Source organism: Diceros bicornis, chromosome X, assembly GCF_020826845.1.
Source record: "Diceros bicornis minor isolate mBicDic1 chromosome X, mDicBic1.mat.cur, whole genome shotgun sequence".
Classification (NCBI taxonomy): domain Eukaryota; kingdom Metazoa; phylum Chordata; class Mammalia; order Perissodactyla; family Rhinocerotidae; genus Diceros; species Diceros bicornis.
The window spans coordinates 8,991,480-9,015,103 of record NC_080781.1 but is presented as its reverse complement, the minus strand read 5'-3'; the positions used below and the strand labels follow the sequence as shown (position 1 = coordinate 9,015,103).

The following is a 23,624-nucleotide window of genomic DNA, read 5'->3' as shown; positions in this document are numbered from 1 at the left end:
AGCCTTGAGCTACTCATGTCAGGAAAGGGATAAAACATTGACTATGACATTTCAGAGTTGCAGGTCCTACAGCGAAGCTGCCCACATAGTATAGCCTCTCCAGCTGATGGCCATCCAGGCTCCGCTTAAATATTGCTGGGAAGAAGAAATCACCACCTCCCAGGATAGCTACCTTCCTTCTCTTGCACCACTCAATTTATTATCAAGACCTTCTTTCTCTCTCTTGTTCTCTTTCTTTCTTTCCCTCCTTCCTTCCTTCCTTCCTTTTACTCCCTTCCTCCCTCTCTTTCTTCTTCCCTCCCTCCCTCCCTTCTTTCTTAACAGCTTTATGGAGATAAAATTCACATTTCATACAATTCATCCATTTAAAGTGAAAAATTCAATGTTTTTAATATACTCAGAGCTGTACAACCTTCTCCACAATCAATTTTAGAACATTTTCATCACCCCGAAAAGAAAGACTGTACCCTTTAACTATCACCTCCTCAACTCCCCAGCCCCTCATCTCCCCAGCCCTAGATGACCACAGATCTACTTTTGGTCTCTGTGGATTTGCCTATTCTGAACACTTAGTATAAATGGAATCATATAATATGTGGTCTTGTGTGTCTGGCTTCTTTCATGTAGCATAATATTTTCAAGTTCATCCATGTTTTATCATATAACAGCACTTCATTCCTTTTTAAGGCCAAATAATTTTCCATTGTCTGGATAGATCAAATTTTGTTTATCCATTCATCAATTGATGGACATTTGAGTTGTTTCCACCTTTTGGCTATCATAAATAATGCTGCTATTAACATTTGTGTACAAGTTTTTGTGTGGACGTATGTTTTCATTTCCTTTCATTATATACCTAGGAGTGGAATTGCCAGGTCAAATATAGAAAGTTCTTTCTTATGTTGAGCCAAAATCTGAGTCTTCATAACTTCCACTCTTGGTCCTTGTCCAACCTTCTAGAGAAAACTGACAAGGCTTTCCTTCCTTATGCATTACATCCCCTCATATCATTCATCATTGTCTTCATGTCCTTCAACTTGCACAGACTGAATTTTCTTTGTTCTTTCCATCATTCCACTGTAAAAATGGGACTTACAGAAATGCAACTGATAGCGTTGAAGCTGTCACATTGTCTGTTATGATGTACAAAACAGCTTTATTTTTTTCCAAATCTCAGACTTTCCCATCAACAATAGGGAACTAGTGGCTGATAACTTTATTTTGCCAAGATGAGAGACAATTATTCTCTAGATGGGAAAATTTTTCAATAGACTTTGAAGGGATTTTCCCTTTGGAAAATCTAAAAGGACTAATAAATTGTGTAATTTATACACATTTGTCATTTCTTGACATGTTCATGTAAGAAAAGGAATTCCCTGGTTTTGAAAAATAAAATTTAATGGAGATCAGTTATACTAAGAGCTTTGAAAGAAGTGTTGTGAACATTCTTTTTCCTCTTAGTCATGAAGACAATGGGGAGAAAACTTGACAAAATCACAGGAAAATGTAGCAAATCACTTAGCAGGCTCTGGATTGTGCTAAATTGGGCCAAATGTTATATTCATGTCTTCTTCAATAACTACAAATGGATCTGATTGCTGTTTGTTAGTTATAAACTTAGAGATATTTTCCACCTTCTTTTAACGTTAAATCCAGAGCTTGGTATGGATTCTGACATTGTCTCATGCTAGCTGCATAACCTTGGACAAGTCACTCGGCCTTTCTAAGCATCAGTTTCTGCATCTTACTACCACCACATCAGTGGTTCTCTCATTGTGTTGTAGATGATATCAAGGGGTCTTGCTAAAAATGTCAGTCCTGAGGTGGTGCTCCAAGAGATTCTGATCCAGTGTGTTTTGGGGGAGGTCCTCACAACATATATTTTTCAAATCCCACCCCAGGTGATTCTGATGCATGTGGTCCTGAAGATCACACATTCAGACACTGATTAGCCATTTCTTTCTGGCCCCTTTTCCTCTTGTCCTATTTTCTGCCAAAAGGGAGAAGAAATCTTATAATTTTTCCAGGTAATATCTTTCCATATATGCTGTGTGTATGAACGTGAAGAAAGATGACAACCAAAGTTGAAATAATGGAAAAGTCCTAGTCTGATGCTTAGTTTCTAATGTATTAGAATTATTTTGACCAGAACAGTTTTATATGTAAAGTAGAGTTTCTCAACCTTGGCACTATTGACATTTGGGGCCAGATCATTCTTTGCTCTGTATGTGTCTGTTGGGGGGGATTGGCTTGTTGTTTAGCAACATGCCTGGCCTCTACCCACTAAATACCAATAGCACTACCCGACCCCCCTCCCTTGTCACAATAAAAAATACCCCAAATATTACCAAATATGCCCTGAGGGACAAAATTGCCCCTGGTTGAGAATCACTTTCCTAAAGCATGGTCCCAAAGAAAAAGAATCAAGAAATTAGACTTGGAGCAGTTTTCTTCGGTTGGCTCTCATTGGACAGCAAGGCAAAGAAGCACTGCTAAACTGTTGGTGCTCAACCTTTATGTATCAAGCATTCCTTGAAGGTCTGGAACTCTCTGGCCCATCCTCTCTATTTGATGGATTAATAGGAAACAGACAGCTTAAGAGACTTGGCAAGAGAAGGACACTCTGTTTCATTCTCCTCATTTTATTACACTCCTGACAACAAATTCTTAATATTTGCCTTATATGTTCTGCTCCCTATAAAAAATGAAAATCATAATCACGAAGTATATTAATTGGGGAAGGGGAGACCATTACATGTGAAATTGCCTTGCAAGCTCCAGGCACCAAAGTAATGCCAGGTGTCATCATTCATAACACTGCTGAGCCTCCTAAACCACAGGTTTTTGAGGTTATAACAGTGGTTTCATTGGGTGACTAGTGAAGTATTCCAAAGGACTCCATAGCTTCCAGTTTTGATCACACAAATGGCCAATTTTTACCCTATCTGTTAGCCTTTTTTTTTTTTTTTTGAGGCAGATCAGCCCTGAGCTAATATCCATGCCAATCCTCCTCTTTTTGCTGAGGAAGACTGGCCCTGAGCTAACATCTATTGCCAATCGTCCTCCTTTTTTTCCCTTTTTCTCCCCAAGGCCCCAGTAGATAGTTGTATGTCATAGTTGCACATCCTTCTAGTTGCTGCCTGTGGGACGCCGCCTCCGCGTGGCCGGACAAGCGGTGGGTCGGTGTGCGCCTGGGATCCGAACCCGGGCCGCCAGTAGTGGAGCGCTCGCACTTAACCGCTAAGCCAGGGGGCCAGCCCCTGTTAATCTTTTGACGTATCGGGTGGAGACCTACTTGCGTGTAAGTCCCAAAACTCAGACCTGCTCTTCTGCTCTGGGGAAATTCCTCCTTGTTTTCTTGGGTGGTGCAAGACCCACTCCACTGAAAGAAAATTTGTTGTTGGTGTGAGATGTACTACTAAGTGGAAATTATTAAAGGATGAATCTCTTACATCTGTGAAGGGTTTCTCAACTTCAGCACTCTTGATATTTTGGGGAGGATAGTTCTTTGTTGTGAGAGGTGCTAAGCTGTGCATTGTAGGATGTTTAGCAACATCCCTGGCTTCCACCCACTAGATACAAGTGGCAACTCCAGTTATGACAACCAAAAATGTCTCTAGACGTTGCCAAGTGTCTCCTTGGGGGAAAATTGTCCCCATTGAGAACCACTGGCCTAGGATATATGGATGGAGCACTGGCAGTGTCTGACCCCCCTTTTGTAAGAAGGCACCATAGCAATCTAACGAATGAATCTGACTTATAGAAAAGAGTCTCTACTTTAAATCTTACTGGAACAACCTGCAAAGAGATTTGGACCCAACTTCCATTTACATCTCGACTCCACTATTTACCAGATGTGCAAAGCAAGTTAATTACCCTCATGGATAAAATGGAGATAATCATACTTTCCTTGCACTATTAGTCTGAAGATCCAGATCTGCTGTTTGCTAGCATCTACTTGAACAAAGGGCCAGTGACGTAGATGCTCAATAATTAGTGGAATTGTTATCATTTCAAATGATAATTCTAGTATCTGCAGCATTGGTGTTGTCAAGAGCATTTCACTGGCTGTAAATGCTTAAAACACCATGCAGAGGAAAGGAAGTTGTAATTGGTCAGATGGAAGCAATAGACTAACATTAGATTATGGATATAATGAAAAGTAATTTCTGATTCTTAAACTGTTTTTTGGGAAGTCATAACTAGAGGGATTTCACCCTCTACTTTTTGTCTAATGACCTTTGAATAGAAAATTTATTTTAGAAATATCTCTCTGTGGCTACTTTTTAAGAGTACTCTCCCTGGCTCCAAGGCACTGAGTGGCAATTCTTCAGTGAACATATCAGAATGGCAAGAACAGGAGAAACAGATGATACCAAACTGAACCCATTGTAATGGTCAGTTTTTCCTTACCCTCCCTCCCTCTCTTGCCTTCTTTCCTGGCATTCACCGATCATCACATTCTCAGTTCCAGTTGATGTATAACTTCTTGATATTCTTTGTAGTAGGGATCAAGGCTGAGGTCAATAGTACTAAGTGAAGCTAGGGCATTCTTGTCTCTCTTCTCTGTCCAGCTCTAGGCACCGTTCTTGGGACCCCCAGGAATTCCTCATTCACTGGTCTTCAGACCAGGTCTGTCTTCATGCTGGGAGTTGCTTCATTCTAACTTATCTGGAGAAAGGAATGGGACCCTTCATTTTTCCTTGGATCCCTCTCATCTCCATATCCCTGTTAGGGTTAAGAGGAAGGGAAAAATTATGGCTGTGGAGCAAAATGGTAATTCCTTAAGTGGCACTTATGTTTACAGTTGGGTTTCTGAGATTTTTTCCCCCCAGTATGCTGATCTTCTGCCTAATAAAATGTCCTCCCTCAAAAGCATAAGCAGTGTGTCCACTGCTCCTACTCATACATGTGGGTGGAGTCAGCAATGGCATTTGCAATGCCAAGAGCCTAGCAGGGCTGTTAGGTTCTTCTTCACTTACGGGAGACACGTGATTTTGGACAAAGAGGACCTTAAGCTGCTTCTCCATCTCTCCTTCCTAATCCTGGAGTTTGATTTGCTGAATTTTATCTTTGTAGCCCCATGAGAAAACCTAGAATAGAGACAGCTCTAAACTATGTTCAGTCTTTATATAAACTATGTTCAGTCTATTTATACTGTAGTGTAAATAAAGATTCTAATTGGTACAATCAGTTTGGAAAACTGTTGGGCACTGTCCAGTAAAGTTGAAGATATCCATGCCTATGACCCAGCAATTCTGTTTCCAGGTTTGCACCCTGTAAAATGCACGCACATGTGCACAAGGAGATATGTATAATGATATTCAAGCAGTGTGGATTTCAGTAGTCCAAAACTGGAAAGGACACAAATGTCCATCAGCAGTTGAAAAGATAAAGAGTGGTAAACACATACAATGGAATACTAGACAGCAATGGGACTGAACAAACTACAGCTACATACGACAACATGGAAGAACCTTAAAAACATTATGTTGAGTGAAAGAAGCCAGATGTAATAAAAACATATTTATGAATCCATTTATATAAACTTAGAAAACACGCAACATTGAGCTCTAAGATTTATGGATGCTTAACTTCCTAAAAAGCAGTGGTTCTCAAACAGGGGTGATCTTCCTCCTCCCCACCCCTCCAGGGGACATTTGTCAAGGTCTGGAGATATTTTTGGTTGTCACAATTAGGGGAGGGGGATAATACTTGCATCTAGTGGGTAGATGTCAAGGATGCAGTTAAATATTCTATGATGCATAGGGTAGCCTCTGCAACAAAGAATTATGGTATGACACCAAAACCACACAAGTGACAAAAGCAAATGTAAACAAGTTGGACTGCATGAAACTAAAAAGCTTCTGCAGAGCAAAAGAAACAATCAACAAGATAGAAAGGCAAGCTGCAGAATGAGAGAAAAATATTTACAAACCCTATATCTGATAAGGGGCTAATATCCAAAATATATAAGGAACTCATACAACTCAACAGCAAAAAAACAAATAATCCAATTTAAAAATGGGCAAAGGACCTGAATAGACATTTTTCCAAAGAAGACATATATATGGCCAACAGGCACGTGAAAAGGTGCTCAGTGCCACTAACCATCAGGGAAATGCAAATCACAACCACAATAAGATATCACCTTTTACATGTACAAATAATTGCTGTCAGGGGCACAAGCCCCAGAGAGCAATAATAGATTCTAGTGGTAGCAGATGCAGATGCAGGAAATAAAAACAAAAATGAAACACGAAAAAAAAAAAAAAGATATCACCTCACTCCTGTTAGAATGGCCATTATCAAAAAGACAAGAGATAACGTGTTGGTGAGGATGTGGTGAAAAGGGAACAATTGTACACCATTGGTGGGAAGGTAAATTGGTACAGCCACTGTGGAAAACGGTGTGGAGGTTCCCCAAAAAAATTAAAATTAAAAATAGAACTACCATATGATCCAGCAATCCCACTTCTGGGTATGTATCCAAAAGAATTGAAATCAGGATCTCCCAGAGATATCTGCTCTCCCGTGTTCATTGCAGAATTATTCATAATAGCCAAGATATGGAAACAGCCTAAGTGTCCATCTACAGAGGAATGGATAAAGAAGATATGGAGTACACATATACAGTGGAATATTATTCAGCCTTAAAAAAAGAAATCCTACCATTTGAGACAACATGGATGAACCTTGAGGACATTAATGCTAAGTTAAACAAATCAGACAGAGAAAGACAAATACTGTATGATCTTACTTATATGTGGAATTTTAAAAAGCTGAACTCATAGAAATAGAGAATACCAGGGGCTGGAGGGTGGAGGAAATGGGGAAATATTGGTCAAAGGGTACAAACTTCCAGTTATGAGATGAATAAGTTCTGGGGGATTTAATGTACAGCATGGTGACTATAGTTAACAATACTATATTGTATACTTGAAAGTTGCTAAGAGAGTAGATCTTAAATGTTCTCACCACATACTAACACATTAAGGTAATTATGTGAGGTGATGGATATGTTAACTAACCTTATTGTGGTCATCATTTCACCATATATATGTATATCAAATCATCACGTTGTACACTTTAAACTTACACAATGATATATGTCAATTATATCTCAGTAAAGCTGAAGGGAAAAAGAATTATCGGTCCTCAAATGTCAACAGTGCTGGGATTGAGAAACCCTGCTAGAAAAGGGAAGCAAAGAAGTGAAGTACATGAAAGATAGGCCAGTGTCTGCCACTGGGAGTGGGAGAAGGTGTTATAATGCAGCCAAGGAACACTAGCAATATTCTATTCCTTGACCTCAGAGATGGTTAGATTGGGTGTATGTTTTGCAATAATTTGTTAAGCTGAACATTACGTGTTATCAATTTTTCTATTTTAAAATTAAAAAATGCTCTAGGAGGTGGGTTGACAGGACACTAGGATGGAAGAGTGTAGGCACTAGGTTTGGGGGAAAGAGTTCCCCACCCAAGAGGGTCTCATAGTCACTCTGTTAACAACGACAGAGCTGGGCTTCCTAGAAGGGCTTCATCCTCTGATGCTAAGTGGGTTTTAGTGCTCACACAGGCCCTCAGCTCCTCCTAAACCCTGAAGTTGAATTTGCTTCCATGGATTTAGGTAAAGTTTTCCTGAAAAAAGTGATCCCTCTTGGGTTGGCACTAAATGTGGGAACTGTTAACTCGATCTATAGGTAGGCAGAGTAAATGCCAACGAGGATTTTAATTTGAATGTTCTGGCAGCAAGGGCAGCCTTCAATCCTGGAAATGCTGTAATGTTTGGGGGCAGGAAGACGTGGAAATGCTACTGTTAGCGTGACACGTTTTCTCTTAAAATTGATGCTGGCAGAGGAACTCTTAGAGACTATTTTTGAGTGCTCTCTGGGGGAAATTATAAACGTCAGAGAAATTTGTTTTTAAAAAATTACTAACCAAAGAGAACATTAGCCAAGCAGGCTCTTAACCTAACCAGTGAATGAGATGAACTTCCGCCTTCTCTGAAGTAAGGTTATATGTGCTCTCTTTTTATCTCCCTCCATTGCAACCAAAAGACCTAGCCTGAATTTTAAAACCACCTGCCGTGTTAATATATAGTTTAAATGACCTAGAGCAATATCTGTGAATTGTATGCACTTAAAAATGTTTATTGAATAAGTGACCAAGTGAATAAATAAATAACATAGGAAGGATACTTGGAAGTAGAGATGTGCAAATAAGAAAATTTTATGAGTGTTTAAAATATACCTTGAAATATATTCAAACAGAAATAATGTGTAGAATTTAACTTGTTTAAGATTTAAGAGACCTCTTAGAATTCTGCACAATATTCTAGATCCCTTCTCGAGCTTTGAACAAATGGACTGAGAACTGAAGAGGTGTATGATTCACTCTGAGGTGAATTTGAGAGTCTTGTAGCATGGACTGATAATTTCTTTTCTTAAATGCTTTGTCCTATCTCCCCAAAGCTTTCAAACACAGAAATACAACCCTATTGCACTTGAAAATTTAACTCTGACTTAGCAATGACAATTTATCAAGGAATATGCTAGCAGGCAGAAGTCATTCCTAAAATGTAAGTACACAGTTTGGGAATGATGGATTATTTTTGGCTTACCATAATGCTGTTTAGTGACTTAATACATTTTCCAAAGGCAGAATACGAACAAAATCTAAGATGACCCAATTTTAACATGGACGTGACTTACTCAGGGGTAATGATCAAAAGACTATGGCTAAGGTTTTTTAAATCCAGGGACCCACCTTGTATTGTTTATATAGTTGGTCCTTTGTATCCATGGGTTCTGTGGATTCAACCAACTGCTGATCAAAAGGCCTTCAATACAGACTTTTTTTCTTGATATTATTCTCTGAACAATACAGTATAACAACGATTTACATAGCATTTACATTGTATTAGGTATTATAAGTAATCTAGAGATGATTTAAAGTATATGGGAGTATGTATATAGCTTATATTGCAAATACTACACTATTTTATGTAAGAGACTTGAGCATCCTCGGATTTTGGTTATCTGCTGGGGTCCTGGAACCAATCCCCACAGATACAGAGGGACAACTGTATATATTAATAATGAAACATTTTGTAGGGAAAGGGATTTTTAGCTTCGGAGGTTTAATGGCAGGTATGATAGAGGAAGAATTCCTAAGGCTGGAGAGTTCATCTTTCTAAATAGACCACAGTGAAGCAAAGGCCCCTCAATTGAGGCATTTGTGTACGCATGCCATCCTTTGGCTACCCCGGCTGCATTCTCTGAAGGGTGTGGTGTGGTGAAGCTCGTGCTAGTTCTCTGCTTCATTCTAAGGGTCTTTGATGACATAGCTCTAAAGGTTGCTTTCAGCAGCAGAGCAGAGTGAAAGTGAAGAGGGGACTTTAGTGTGTCATTTTTCCAGCTTTGCCTGGACATGTTGGGGAGCAGGGAGGGCCTCCAAGGTCAATGGGCATGCTCTGTTCTCCCACATAGCAGAGGGAAAGGAGACCTGGGCAGGGCAGGCTGCAGGGAGAAAGAGACTTGGGCAAATGGTGAAACTGACTTTCTCTTAAGACAGGAAGCATTCTGGCTGGAAGTTGGGGCAGGGGATTGATTTTAAATTTATTTTTATTTTTATGTTATTGCTGTATAAAATAGACATAGTGAAGGGTGTAAATTGCACAAATCTGAACTGTACCACTCAATGAATTTTTACATATGTGTATACTCGGGTAGCTGTCATACAGATCAAGATACAGAACATTTCCAGCACCCCAGAAGGCTCCATTGTAGCCCCTTCCCAGTCAATATCACCTCCCCATCTTCGTAATCACTATTCTGGCTTCTATTACCATAGATCACATTTGCCTGTTTCAGTTCAACATTTGAATTTCAATTCCAGAATAAATAAATGGAATCTTAGAGTATGTCCTCTCTTGTGTCTGATTTCTTTCTCTCAGCATAACATTTGTGAGAGAAATCCATGTTGCTGTGTGCATCAGCAGCATTTTCCTTTCATTGCTGAGTAGTATTCCATTGTGTGGAACTATGATCAGTTTGTCATGCACCAGTTGATGGGCATTTGGATTGTTTTCATTTTGGCAATTCTGCCTGAAGGTGTTATGAACATTCTTGTACATGAGGAGGCCATTGGCACCCATTTTTCTATATATCTAAGAGTGGAAATGCCGAGTCAGAGGGTAGGCATATGATCAGTTTTAGTAGATGTAATCTTACAGTTTTCCTGGCAGATGAACTGTCAGGATTATCTAGTAGTAGATTTTTCAGGATACCTGCACCACTGGCTTCACATTCCCACTGCTGTTTACTATTATTATGCCAATTGTGTAAAAATATTACATGCCAGTGGGTGGTTGGTCCAACCAAATTGTAAGGGCTCAAACACAGGGGCCACATCCTATTTTACTACCCCCTCACCCCCACCCCCACATAGCAGGTGGAGAACCACTCAGGGAGTCCAGTAAAATAGGACTGTGAAGAATTGACACAAGCCACCCACAAATCCATCTTCCACTTGATGGCCACCCCTCTTGGGCTTGGCTTGGTTGATTTCACTGGGTTTGGAGTCCCCACTCTGGCCTCAGACCCTGTCTTTGTCTAGACTCAGCTTGCGGGAGGCTGCACATAAATCACAGCATGCCAGGCCTCTGGAGGGAACTTGGTACTCTTCTTCACAGGTGTTTTATAGTGCCGGCTTCCATGAGGGGACTACAGAGCAGAGGCCAGTTTTAGGTGCTGTGGGGAACCTCCAGCGTGTGCCAAAAGTGATTTGGTTTACCTGGCAGCATTTGCAAATAGTGTGTTTCTTCTATTTCCAAATCCTTGCTGTGTCATTTTCCAATTTGCTCCTAAGAGCTAAGTAAGACACAGAAAGCAGAGCTTTGAGCACTCCACCCCTCCCCTCGCCCACCAACTCAGATCCAGCCTGGCACTAATGCCAGTCCTCACGTTCCAGAAGATTTTCCAGGACTCCTCCTTCCAGCGGGGTTCCCCAGACATGCCCAGGTCCCGCAAGCCCTCTGGGACTCTGTTTTCCCAAAGTGGCGCGGCCAGGTCTCTCTCCCCTCAGCTGTTCCCCTAGGCGGCATTACTTGGCTCCTCTCAGGCCTGCCCTCTCCTATAGGGTTCCTGCCGCTGAGACTCCTCCAAAGGAGGGCTTTCCAAACACCGAAACTCCGCCCTCCCCGAAGCTGGTTCCGAATCGCCTTCCAGCGACAGGCCCACACCCTCTTCAAAGTTAGTGAAAGTCGCTCTCTTGGAAACCCAAGCTCGCCCTCTCGCAGGTGTTGAAGGCTTTGGCAGCCCCAGCCCTGGCGGTCCGAGTCCCACCGGGGTCCCACTCGGCGGGGGTGGCAGGAGGTAGGAGCGGCGGCTGCCCTGACACCTGTCGTGGACGCGCTCAGTCGCTGCAGCTCCCAACAGCTGGCGGTGGCGGCCGCGACAGGGGCCCGCCAGGAGCGGAAGGAATTAAATGCCCGCCCATCGCATCTGACTCGGCCGTTCCCTCCTCCTCCTCCTCCTCCTTCCCCTTCGCCGCCGCCTCCTCCTCCCGGTCCCCGCCAGCTGCGCAGCGGGACGCTGGTGGCCGGGGCGCTGTGCACCGCGCTCGGGGCGCAGGGAGCAGGGCTAGCGTCCGGGGGCTGCCCCGGGATGGCGGTGAAATAGGGGGACCCCTGAGAGGCGCCGCGACCCCAGGCTGTGACCGGGGGCCCGCCACTCCTCGGTGGCGACATGGGGGACCCGGTGTACCGCGAGAAACCGCAGCTGCACTACGCGGTAAGTGTCCCTGCACGTGCAGAGGCAACAGGGGGCGCCACTTGGCCGGCCTGCGAGGGGACGGCGCGGGTTTGATGGGATCCGTGGCTCCCCAGAGGTCCTCGGTGGAGGGGGGGGTGGATGGTGCGTCACCCCCGAGTGTCACCTGCTCGGAAACTCGGCTACCCCTCTGAAGGGGAGCCCCCACCGCAGGAGCCCGATTTCCTTTGCCCCGCGCGGTAGTCACTGCGTTTAGCGCCCGGGGCTGGACCCTGCTGCCGTCTCGCTGGCCATGGCTGAGAAATGGGGCTCCTAGGGCTGGGCCCCGGTTCACCCATTTAGTCTTCGGTCAGATATGCTGCAAGAACGGGAATAGAACTGGACGAGAGGCAGGACCGCTTCGTGATCCCAGAGTGTGGCTAGTGGACTCGCCAGAGAAATGCTGCAGGGCGTGTTGGGGTGCATCCGGTTTGCTCCTTGAAAGAGGGTGCGCATTTCCCTCTGAATTTGTAGCGGGACAGAATGTTGCACATTATCTGATTAATTACAAGAGGATGCCAGGGGATCTTCTATTGGTGGCCTCTCTTCTCCCTGGGGACTCAAATATTCCACAAATATGTATTGGGGACCTACTAGGTGCCAGGCACTGCGTTCGGCCCTGGAATCCCGCAGGACACAGCAAACAGCTCATGGGGTTTGCCTCCTTTAAAGAAGGAGTCAAGATTTCAAGGTTAATGACCAACTGACCAAATCCAGATTGTAGATTGAGTTTATTTTTGAGAGAGAGAAAAGAAAGATGTTTCTGAGGAATAAATAATACTTCTGAAGATTCTGAATGCTGCCTCCAGGGAGGGGCAGGTGGCAGTGTTAGCTTACCCCTGTCTTTGGACATGTATTTTCCAATTGTGAGATGTGTCGTTTTGGATGGGGCTTTGCAGTTGTTCTGTCATCTGCTACTTTACTGAATTGACATGATTTTCATCGGTGAGATTGGACATGCTGAATGCCAACCTTAAAAATTGGAGAAAAGCAGGCAGAAAGTTAAGACAAGGATCATCAATATTTATAATAAGGCAAAGACAGTTATCTGCCTGGAATTCGTGTCCTCCAATATGCACTCTCCACAGGAAAAAAAAATATTTTTCAAGAAAGGAGTTGAGGTAGACAGAGGTCCCGGGGCTGCCTCAGCTGGTTCTTGGTGCTGCCGGATGGGTCCTGGATCAGCTGGGGGCCATTGAGCTCAGGACGAACCTCTGCCATTTCACTTTGCAGGGCTGGAATAGAGAGGGCCTGAATTAGAAAATTGTTAAGATCCCTTCTCGGGCGAACATTCTAGGAACCTATGACGGCTCTTTCTCTCTTTTTGCCAGAGTTACTTGCCTTGAAATGCCAAGTGAGACACTAGTGAGTTACTAATGCTTGTTCATTTTCTGGAGACGCTAGTGGCTCAGTAATTTGCCTTTTAAAGTGGTATTAAGGGTGACCCGTTTTCAGCAGAGGTTTCTTTGCGCTGAAGAGTCTGTGCTCATTATGACCAATCGGCATCTCACCCCACCACCTTTTCCAGATTTTAAACTGTATGCTGGTGCCCTTTGATTTGTAATCTGAAGTCTCTATGCCATTTACAAGGTGTGGGAGGAAAGGTGATAACTGGCTCCTTAATTTAAAAAAAATCTATTCACTCCACGAATTATTATTGCCTCAATTATGCAAATACATCCAACGCATCACAAAACAACTTAAAAATAATTTTCGTTCAGCTGTCTCATTCTCCTGCAAGCATAAACTTAGAGTCACACTGATGCTAATGTCTCCTCTTGTGCTCTGAAGATTTGCTGATGAAATAGCCGTTTATTCTAGCACGGATCACCACATACATATTTTCTGATCTAAGACTATAAAAAGGAAGATTCTAGAGGAAGTTTGTTGGCTTTCAGGTTGGAAGAAGTCACCTGGGTCCTCTGAAGTTGCCTATGTATACTTTTAGAATGATACAGCAACAGCATTCAGCAGCTCTGCATCAGTCACAAGTTGAAAGAATGTTCTTTATTAAGTGTGATCTATTGCTTTTCATATTAACATAACCCTCTATAGATTACTATCTATTCTAGCGTACGCTCTTCGTCTGCTTCCCCCATACTGGTTTAGGTAATTCCAAAAGTTTGTTTTGCATTTTAGCACAAATATTCCACTTATTTTGCTCAACATGTTTTTGCCCTACTGCATATTGTCTTAGGGTCTTGGAGGCTTTTTTTTGTTAGTGTCTTCCTGGAAAAGAATTACCCTCCATGTGTCCTTAGTACCTCTCGCCTCCTCTGAAATACAATCTAGGGGGCAAGCATTTAATGTTGTTCCTTCAGTGCTTTTTTCAGTTGTCCAAGATGAGACTGTGTAGAAGAAATCAGTGGTTTGCATTTTGTCCATTCATCAAATATTTATTGAGTGCCTATTGTGTGCCAGCTATTTAGTCAGTTTTCCAAAGAGACAATTAAATAGTGAAAATGTTAAGAGTTGCTGTGAACGCTTCACTCATCTTTTTAAATGGTCAGAGAGAAATACAAATACTTTAGATAAGAGCATCCTGCATTTACATAATCAGTTACACTTTTCCAAAGTATAGCACAACTTTCTTGTTTTATCATCATAACAAAAATGTGTGTTAGCAGCTAATGTTCTCCCCTCAACCTTTCCTCCCACGGTTTTCCCACATTCAGTTTATGGTGACTCCGTCCTTCCAGCTGGGTGTCGTCTTTGGCGCCTTTTGGTGACTTGATCAGATTTGCATTTTGAAAAGCCTGCTCTGGTCCCAGGATGGAGTCCAGGGTGAGGAGGAGCCAGAGTACATCCTAGCATTTGGGCCATGGAGAGATGAGAGAAGATGACCTACATTAGGATGGCAGCTGGGCTGGAGTTTGAGAGCAGTCGGCATATTTGAGAGATACTTAGGACATCAACCCAGCCAGACTTTGTTTGGATGGGCTATAGAGGTGCTCGAGTACAAGGGTCATGAATCAATGATTTCCTGGCAGCACTCCTAGAGAAACTGCAGATCATAATAATATTTCCTTATTATTGTCTTATATAAGTTGCAAAGTATTTGGACACAGTCTGTGTAAATTTCAGCCTCAAATACAGTTGGTGGGTTAGGTTTTCTATTTCGTGGCTGAAGAAATACAAGCTTAGGGCGGTGGAGTTCAAGGTGGCACAGGTGTAGCTGGTGATAGAACTGAGAGCTTTATCCAGGTGCCCTGATCCCACAGAGCTCGTCTGACTCGTTTGGACAATTGAGATAGATGAACCAAATTATCCTTCCTCCTTCTCCTTTTGTCACTGTAGTAAACCAGCAATCAAAATTGTACCTTCAGTGACTTAATGTGACCATCCATATTGTTGAATTGCATGGCCAAATAGCTATTTAGTTGGACTGGTATAAATAAAAACCAAATTTTTAAATATCCATTAGGTTAAATGCCATATCTTTATGTCTTTCTCAGGGTTTCTCAGCCTCAGCAAAATGAACATTTTGGGCAGGATAGTTCTTTGTAGAGGGGGCTGTCCTATGCACTGTAGGATGTTTAGCAGCATCCTTGGCCTCTACCCACTAGATGCCGTTAGCATAGCACCCACCTCCCAGTTGTGACAACCAAAAATGTCTCCAGACGTTGCCAAATGTCCCCTGGGGGGCAAGATCACCCCCGCTTGAGACCCACTGGTCTGATTTTCACTCATGCTTTTAAGAAGATGTAACAATTATTGTATAATAAGAAGATCAGAAAAGAGAAGGTATGGGAAATATTATGAGTATTATATATACTATTCAGTGAACACAGAGAACTTCAGAGAGAGGCTGACAAAGAGGTTGAGACAGAGCTGCAAACTCAGCACAGGTGCTGTGGTAAGAGTAATGAGATACCCCAATTTCAATTATCATGACTTTAACAATGTTCTCCTGCTTTTGGTGACCCCCAAAAGTTGGGTCACTCGGCCTGGGTTAAAAATCGTGTTAATCTGCCTTCCCCAACAGTCCTTGTATGCTTCCTTCCATTAACCACAAACAAAATATTACAAACCTTGATTGTCTGCCAAGATCGTGTAACATATGTCTAATTTCATGTCAACCCATGCAATTAAGTATGGCGACTCCTTCAGTAGAATTACTGCACTGAACCTTAGTTTTAGAACAAATTATCAGAGGCACTTTGGAACAGCTTATGAATACTATTATTGCAAGCAACTCCCTAGAGGCACACACTTGTTTTCACCCCCCTTCCATGAAAGAGAAAGAATAAGAAGATTTCGTGATGCTTCTGGCTAAGATAAATCTATGGGTGGGTGATGTGTGTTCTGTTCCCTGAGGTGTGGTCAAAAGCAGGGGGCTTAGACTCTGATTTGGCGCTGGGCCCCGTGGAGTCCAGCTGCCAAAGATGCAGCCATTCTCGTCCCTTGGACCAGTCTACTTCTGAGCTCCTCCGTTGCTGACCTCACTTCCTGTCTGGTGCAGTCACCCCACCATCTGTGCTCTTGACCACAGCCTCGTCATTAAATGCTGACTGTTCCCTCGCTCTACTTAACCCCTCCCTAAGGAACCTACTGGAAGGGCTAAGCTGCTTACTCTGACAGGGAGCCTCTCGTCACTCAAAATGGTTAAGGTCTTAACATGGAGGTTTCCAAATTTGCTCTCTATGAACATTTGATTTCCAAAGACTTTGAAGTCATTAAGTTCACTTAACTCAGTGGTGTTGATTACAGGATATTCTTTGGTAATTCTGAAAACGCCCAGAACTGGGCACTGTTGCAGGGCCAAGCTGATATGAATCAGTTATCATCCCCCATCAGTACTGCCAGTGTAGACATCTTAGGAAATTCAGCAGAACTTGTACTGACCTGTGGCATGGCCTGGAATTCACTTGTATAACACTCTGTTTGCTTGTCATTTATCTCCTCACAAAAGCAAAAATTTTGCAAGTTACAAAGAAATGGGAGATTATTGAGTCCCCTTAATTAACACCTCTATTAATTGTGGATAACTTCCCCAACCCCCCCACCCCACCTCCCTGCAACATGCTTTCTTTTCTGCTGCACTCAGAGCTTTTCCTGGATTTGGCCTCTTTGGTCTGGAGCTCCCATCATCTTAAGAAGCCACATTTCCCATCCTGCAAAATGCTTCTTAAGCACCACCATTAATTGATAAATAATCAGATTCCTGTTGGGTGTTGCATAGCAGAGATATCTGCCAATCGTAGGAAAACAGGTACTATCCTTTGCCTAGTCCTTTCTGGTAATAAACTTGTATTATATACTTTTCCTGTTCCCCACATTGTGATAACCCTGGACCTAATGCACTTGAGTTTCAACTTGGTTGTGATGTTATTGTCCAGTCATACAGTCTTCACTGGATTTTTGATTCCTTACTTGCCCCTTACCTGTATCACTCTCAGTCCCTCCTGTCTCAGTAAACAGTTGGCCACTTGGTGAGTTGACCAAGCCAGAACACCTAAGGGTCACCCTGGATTCCACCCTTTCCTGAAACCTCCACATTGAATCTCTGAGCCAGCCCTGCCAGGTCTATTTCACAGCACTTCCCAAATCCATCCTCTTCTTTCCATCTCCACTGCTGTCACCTAAATCCAAACCCTCAGCATCCATTGTCCTCACTAAGGCAATAGGATAGCCCTATATTCCAATCCTGTGGCCAATGAGATCTCTTAAAAAGAAAATGAAGTCATAACATTTCAGTGCTTAAAGGTTTACAGTTGGTTACCATTACACTTAGACTAATATCTTCATCCATGACCTTGGCTTTCCAAGTCCTCCTACATGATCCTCCCTGCTTCGTAACACCCTCTCTCAGCTTACCACTGCCTGGCCACATTAGTGTCCTTTCTGTTCCTCAAAGGTGACCAGCTCTTTCCTGCCCGAGGCCTTTGTCCTTGCTGTTCCTCTGCCTGGGATGTTCTTTGTGCAGCTGGCTTTTTTCTTATCCTACAAGTTGCAGAAAAATATGTCACCTTCCATGACTGCTCTCTCCAAAGTGCTTCTGACTCCACTCAATTACCATTGATGGCACTAGCTGCTGCCTTCGTTGTTTGCATCACTACTTGGTATTATATTATACACTCATTGTTTGTCTGTCTCTCCCTACTAGTGTGTAGGCTTATTCAGGGCAGGGACCCAATCATTCTTTTCCCACCCTATCCCCACTGCCTAGAGTGGGCCTGGCACAGGGTAGGTACCCAATAAATATCTATGAGTAGATGAATCTGGCTGCCTTGGTGTTTCTACCTAGTTTACACCAGGTAAATCATCATCAATTGATGACTGCAAAACATATTGGCTTCAAGGTTTCACCCAATTCCTACTAAATGAGAATGTACAAGGCCTGGACTTGGAATTGATACTTTGAAAAAACTTTGGAGGTGATTCTGATATCAGCCATGTTTGGAAATCAACTGATTTACGTGGTAAACTACTTACCATTCAAGAAACTCCTACAAAATCTAGGATTTCATGGAAAAGTGAATCTGGAGAGTGCTTCATATGACTCTGAGTTAATGTACTACAAGTTTTCAGAGAGGTCTTTTGTTTTTTAATCTAGTGTTCATTTCAACTGAACCCTCCAAGGATACAAGAGGCATAGGAATGCTTCCTGTACATAGCATGGTCTGGCAATATGTCCCTCAGCATCCATTTTCTAGGTAATCTAAGCCAGTGGTTCTCAATCAGGGGACATGGGCAATGTCTGGAGGCATTGTTGGTTGTCACAACTGGCAAGGGGTGCTACTGGCATCTAGTAGGTAGAGACCTGAGATGCTGCTCAGCATCCTACAATGCACAGCACAGCCCAACAAAGAGTAGTCCAGCCCAAATGGCAATAGTGCCAAGATTGAGAAACCTTCACTTAAGTGTATTTCTGTAGACATCAAAATCTCTGCTGTTTTTGAGAATAATTTTGTATGGTGCTCTCTAAAATGCATTATACATATTTCCCTGCTGTTTAAGAGATGGAGTTGACAGAATGTGAGTTACCTTTTCCAGATGTGAGTCACCATTATGAACAGCATGTTTCACACTGTGCCAGGATTATTCTGGGAAGGGCGATAGTGGCCCTTCTAGAAGCCTCAGTGCCTTGGGCTCTTTGCTTCTTCACTCCTCAACTCTGATGCCCTTTGTAATTTTGGGCCTTATTTCTTAAGCGTTTCCTGTTTTCTCTCCTTTATCAGACGTTAGCTGATTTCTTGATGTACTAATGCCTAATAGCCTTGTCTAATTCACTACTTCTCTTCTCATTTAGCTGGAATACAAGTTTATTAAATCTGTTAGTCCTAGATCTAAAATTAGGAGTCATAATCTCTGAACTAGGATTTGAGGGATTCTCAGAAAGCCTTTGTGTGTGGACATTGGATCTGTGACTACGTGAGTGAGAAGCTAGGGCCCACTTCTGTCCAGCAACCACTCACTGAGCATAGGTTGTGGACTGGTCTGCTCTGGGGAAAATGCAAAAGGCGCCAAAAGAAAAGCAAAAGAAAGGAGGAAGGAGACCGCTCCTCCCAGCTCTTCTTTCTCAATTCCATCAGGGTTAAAATTCTCCCAGGCAGCCCAGGGTGGCAGGTGTGTTGGCGGTCTGTCTAGTCTGCCATTGACAAGGATTGCGGGGACCTCTCTTAAATCTAGGCCACATCACAGAATGTTCATTAGCATGGCCTGTTTTAGATTGTAAACTCCAAAATGATGAAGAGTAAATAGATTTAAAAATCTTAGATGCTTGCAAAATTTTGGACTAAGATCACCAACATTTGCAAACAAATAGAACTAATTTAATATCTTTTAATGTACCTTCTCAGATTGCCTGGTTCTAACTTTATTTTCAAAAGATCAAGTTTTCTGATTTATTTTATTCTTAAATACATTCTGAGTACTTAAAAACTTCAAGATAGGTCAAGGAAAACAAGAAGAACTCCCACCAATCATTATATGGTACTGTTTTTTCTATCCTTACGGTGACTACTTGGATGTGAATATAGGATACATGTCAGTTCGGATAAGTTATACATAAAGTATAAGACTAGTCTGTTCATTCAAATATAATTATTGTTACTAAGGGCCCTTTCCTTGAAAGATGTCATGACCCTTTGAAATGAAAACCAGTCAAGATTTTTCCCCCTTTTCTTTGGCTATTTGACACATCCTTAGAACTCTTCTAACTTTAAAAAATTTTTTATAGTAAAATTTGAGCCTTTGGAGTGTCAGCTAATTTAGATTTCTGAGATGAAGTTTTCAGAAGAATTTGGAGTTGTGGCTTTGGGGAAATGTTGCCATGGAAACAGCAAAAGACGTTCAGATGAATAAACTTTAAAAATATTTTTTGAATGACCCCTTTCTACAGCTGACTGAAATATCTGGTAAAGAAATGTATAAGTCAGTCCAAGTGAAATAAAGAGGCTAGAAACCTCTCGCGTCTGGAACACCCTGGCTCTGCATTTGCTGAGGTCCCCGGTGCCAGGGTGGGTGCCGCTCCGTGTGGACAGAACTCCCTGATATTGCTCTCGATTTCTTACTTGGAAGCACTGTTTTTATTAGATCCACAGAATAATAATCGTTTAGCAAGAAAATGGAATGTCGAGTTTGCTGGGAGAATTTGAAAATGGTAACACGTAGTATTATTTTTTTAAGTATTTATGCACATGACCTTTAATAGTCCCATTATGATGTCATTTTGATGCTCTAAGCAAAATGTAAAACAGTCTTAACTTTGATCTCAAAAAATGAGGCATTCTCCCACCTTAGCTACTGACTCACAGAGAAGGGCACTGTATCCATCAGGATCCCAGCGGGAGACAGATGGCACACTCAAAAAGGCTTGACTTAAGGAATGAACTATCACCAATATCTCAACAGGTTTAAGGGAAACAACAAGGGGTGGTGAAGCACACAGCAATTAGCAACGTGGGGAAGCTGTTACTACGGGGGCACAGGGAGGGATCAGTGTTACCAGAAACTAGGGATTTCCAACCTCGGCTGTAAGGGACCCTGGTAGTGTACTCAGAGAGGACTGCAGCAAGGGCAAAATATAGAGAAGCAGGAGTGTTGTGGGACGATAAATACCCCGACCTCTTGGTCTTCCTGCTCTCCCGTCTCCTTCTAGTACCAAACCCAACCAATCCATTGGTTGCATTGAGATGCATTCCACTGAGATCAGTCTCACAGGGCTCAGGCCAGCACAGAGAAGGGCAGAAGTTTTTGTTTTGTGTGGCGTGGGGGGTGGGAGGGAGTTGGCAAACAGCAGAAAATATCATCACATGCACATTCGGTCTTATTTGGGGTTTCCTTCATTAATAAAGACCCTAAATTCCTAATTATATAGAGGACTCCCAAATTGCTTAGAATATCTCTTTCCTCTCCTCTGTGGGTTAATTACCACATTTAAACTAGTAACGTGTTATGCCTACTCTATATGTGATGTCTAAGTCTTTAAGAATATTCACATTACAAGCCTATTAAAGTACTTACTCTTCACTTATTATATATATACAGATATATATCAATGATATATTATTGTGATAGTGATGTATTTTACATATATACTGTAATTAATTTAATATTGAGAAGCTCCATACTTAATTCAGAAATGCTTTAGTCTATATTTATTAATATAAATTCAAACTATAATAGATTTTTTTTCCTCTAAGCCCATTAGGATAGTCTGATGTAATTTATTTTTCAAACAATGAAAAAGGAAGAACTGGTTTAGCTCTTTTTCTGGTTGATGGGTAAAGAGCTTTAACCCTTAAAGTTACACATCAGCACAAATGGGTTAACCCGTTCTTGAATGAAAAGTGATTCTCATTTGTCTCTGGTTAAGGAATGGTTGTGGCTGAGGACTGCAGTTTAGCCACGCTGTACTCCAGTTACCTTAGCAGAGAGGAAATTCTCATTTCAACCTTGACTGCAGAAAGTGCCTCTCGTTCTTGTTAGTTCCTCCTTGAGGCCCCTGTTCGCCCACTTTCATGATATTCATCTTGCTTGTAGTTGCTTCTTTAAAGACCATATTCACTACAGAACTGAAAAATCCAAAGGAGCAAGGCCAGAACCAAGGACTTTATCTGGACTCCATATCCTTGGCCACACGTAGCATGTGCCTGATGCTTAGTATGTCCTTGAATGTCAGCAAAATTAGTCAATGATTTAGAGCTCTTAGAAGCATTTAGGTTGACTTACAGTAAGAATAATAATGGCCAATGTCTATTGAATGCTTTCCATGAGCCCTGGACATTCTAGATATATTATCTCATTTAATCTTTTTTTTAACTTTTTTAATTTTTATTTTTATTCAGGTAACATTGTTTTATAACATTATATAAATTTCGATGTACATCATTAATATTTCGATTTCTGTGTAGATTACATCATGTTCACCACCCAAAGACTAATTACCATCCATCACCGCACACATGTGCCCTGTCACCGCTTTCACCCTCCTCTCTCCCTCTTGCCCTCTGGTAACCACCAATCCAATCTCTGTCTCTATGTGTTTGTTTGTTGTTCTTTTTATCTTCTATTTATGAGTGAGATCATACGATATTTGACTTTCTCCCTCTGACTTATTTCGCTTTGCATAATACCCTCAAGGTCCTAAGAGAACCCTATGAGGTAGACCCTATTATCATCCCCGTTTAAAAGACGAGGGAACCAAAGCATTGAGTTTAGGTTTGTTTCAGGGTCACATAGCTAATAAGCAGTGGTACTAGGACTCAAATCTTTGTCTGTTTGACTGCTGAGTCTCAATGCTTGAACCACTGCACAATGGCTGACTGTTAAAATGGCATTGGCTTGAGATGACACCTTTGAGATGATGCTTTTAAAAACTTTTCATTTTGTAATAATTGTAGACTCATAGGAAATTGCAAAAACAGTAGAGAGACCCATGTACCCTTTACCCAGCTTCCCTCAGTGATAGCATCTTTAACTATAGTACAATATCAAAACCAGGAAATTGACATTGGTACAATACTATTAACCTGACTACAGACCTGGTTCCTAGTTCACCAGGTTTTTACATGCACTCCTTTGTGTACATTTGAGTGAGTGAATGAGAGAAAGGCTGTGTGTGTGTGTGTGTGTGTGTGTGTGTGTAGTTTCATGCAATTTTGTCATGTGTATAGATTGGCATATCCGCCGCTACATTCAAGATACAGAACTGTTCCATCACCACAAAAGAACTTCCTCATGCTACCCCTTTGTAATCACACCCACGCTACCTCCTACCTCCATCTCTAATCCGGGCAGCCGCTGACCTGTTCTCTGTAAAATGACACCTTTTAAATTACTCCCTCTATCCTTCCGGCACAATGGGAACATTCCTGTCTCCATTGATCATTTATGCCAAAATCATCCAGAAACATAACAGGAGAGAGTAAGGTGAATTGATAATGGGATCAGAGAGGATTTTGGTGTTCTTGTTGTTAGTAGCATATACAACCACAAATAAAGAACATCCTGTTTGATATTTTTAGCTGAGTGTTGTGGTAATTTTATAATTCCAACTGTGTTTTCTCTAGCAAAGTGCTTTTGATGGAAACACCACAGAGTTTAGCTCCTGCATGAATGCTCCATGCTCCCTCTTTGCATGGCTGTTCTAATGGAACATCCATTTCAGGAATGACAACCATGTAGTTAAACTTGCAGCAGCCTGGAAAAGGTACATGAGAGCTGGCACTCTGCCCTCCAAAAGTATTTATGAACAAGGATAAACACAAGCCCCACATGTATTTGTGGTAGCCACGAACCAGATGTACTCTGGGCAGCACAAGGGTTATGTAAACCCTGACATTCATGGTACACATGCATTTTTATT

General features: G+C 42.1%; 1 protein-coding gene across 1 annotated transcript in view; it reads left to right on the top strand.

Moving 5' to 3' along the window:
• The first annotated feature begins 11,605 nt into the window (after positions 1 to 11,605).
• Positions 11,606 to 23,624, top strand: part of ARHGAP6 (Rho GTPase activating protein 6) — a 249,467-nt gene continuing 237,448 nt past the window's right edge. Inside the window, exon 1 of the mRNA XM_058535432.1 lies at positions 11,606 to 11,794. Coding sequence (XP_058391415.1) covers positions 11,750 to 11,794 — 45 coding nt within the window. The 5' untranslated portion in view covers positions 11,606 to 11,749. The remainder of the gene's footprint in view (positions 11,795 to 23,624) is intronic.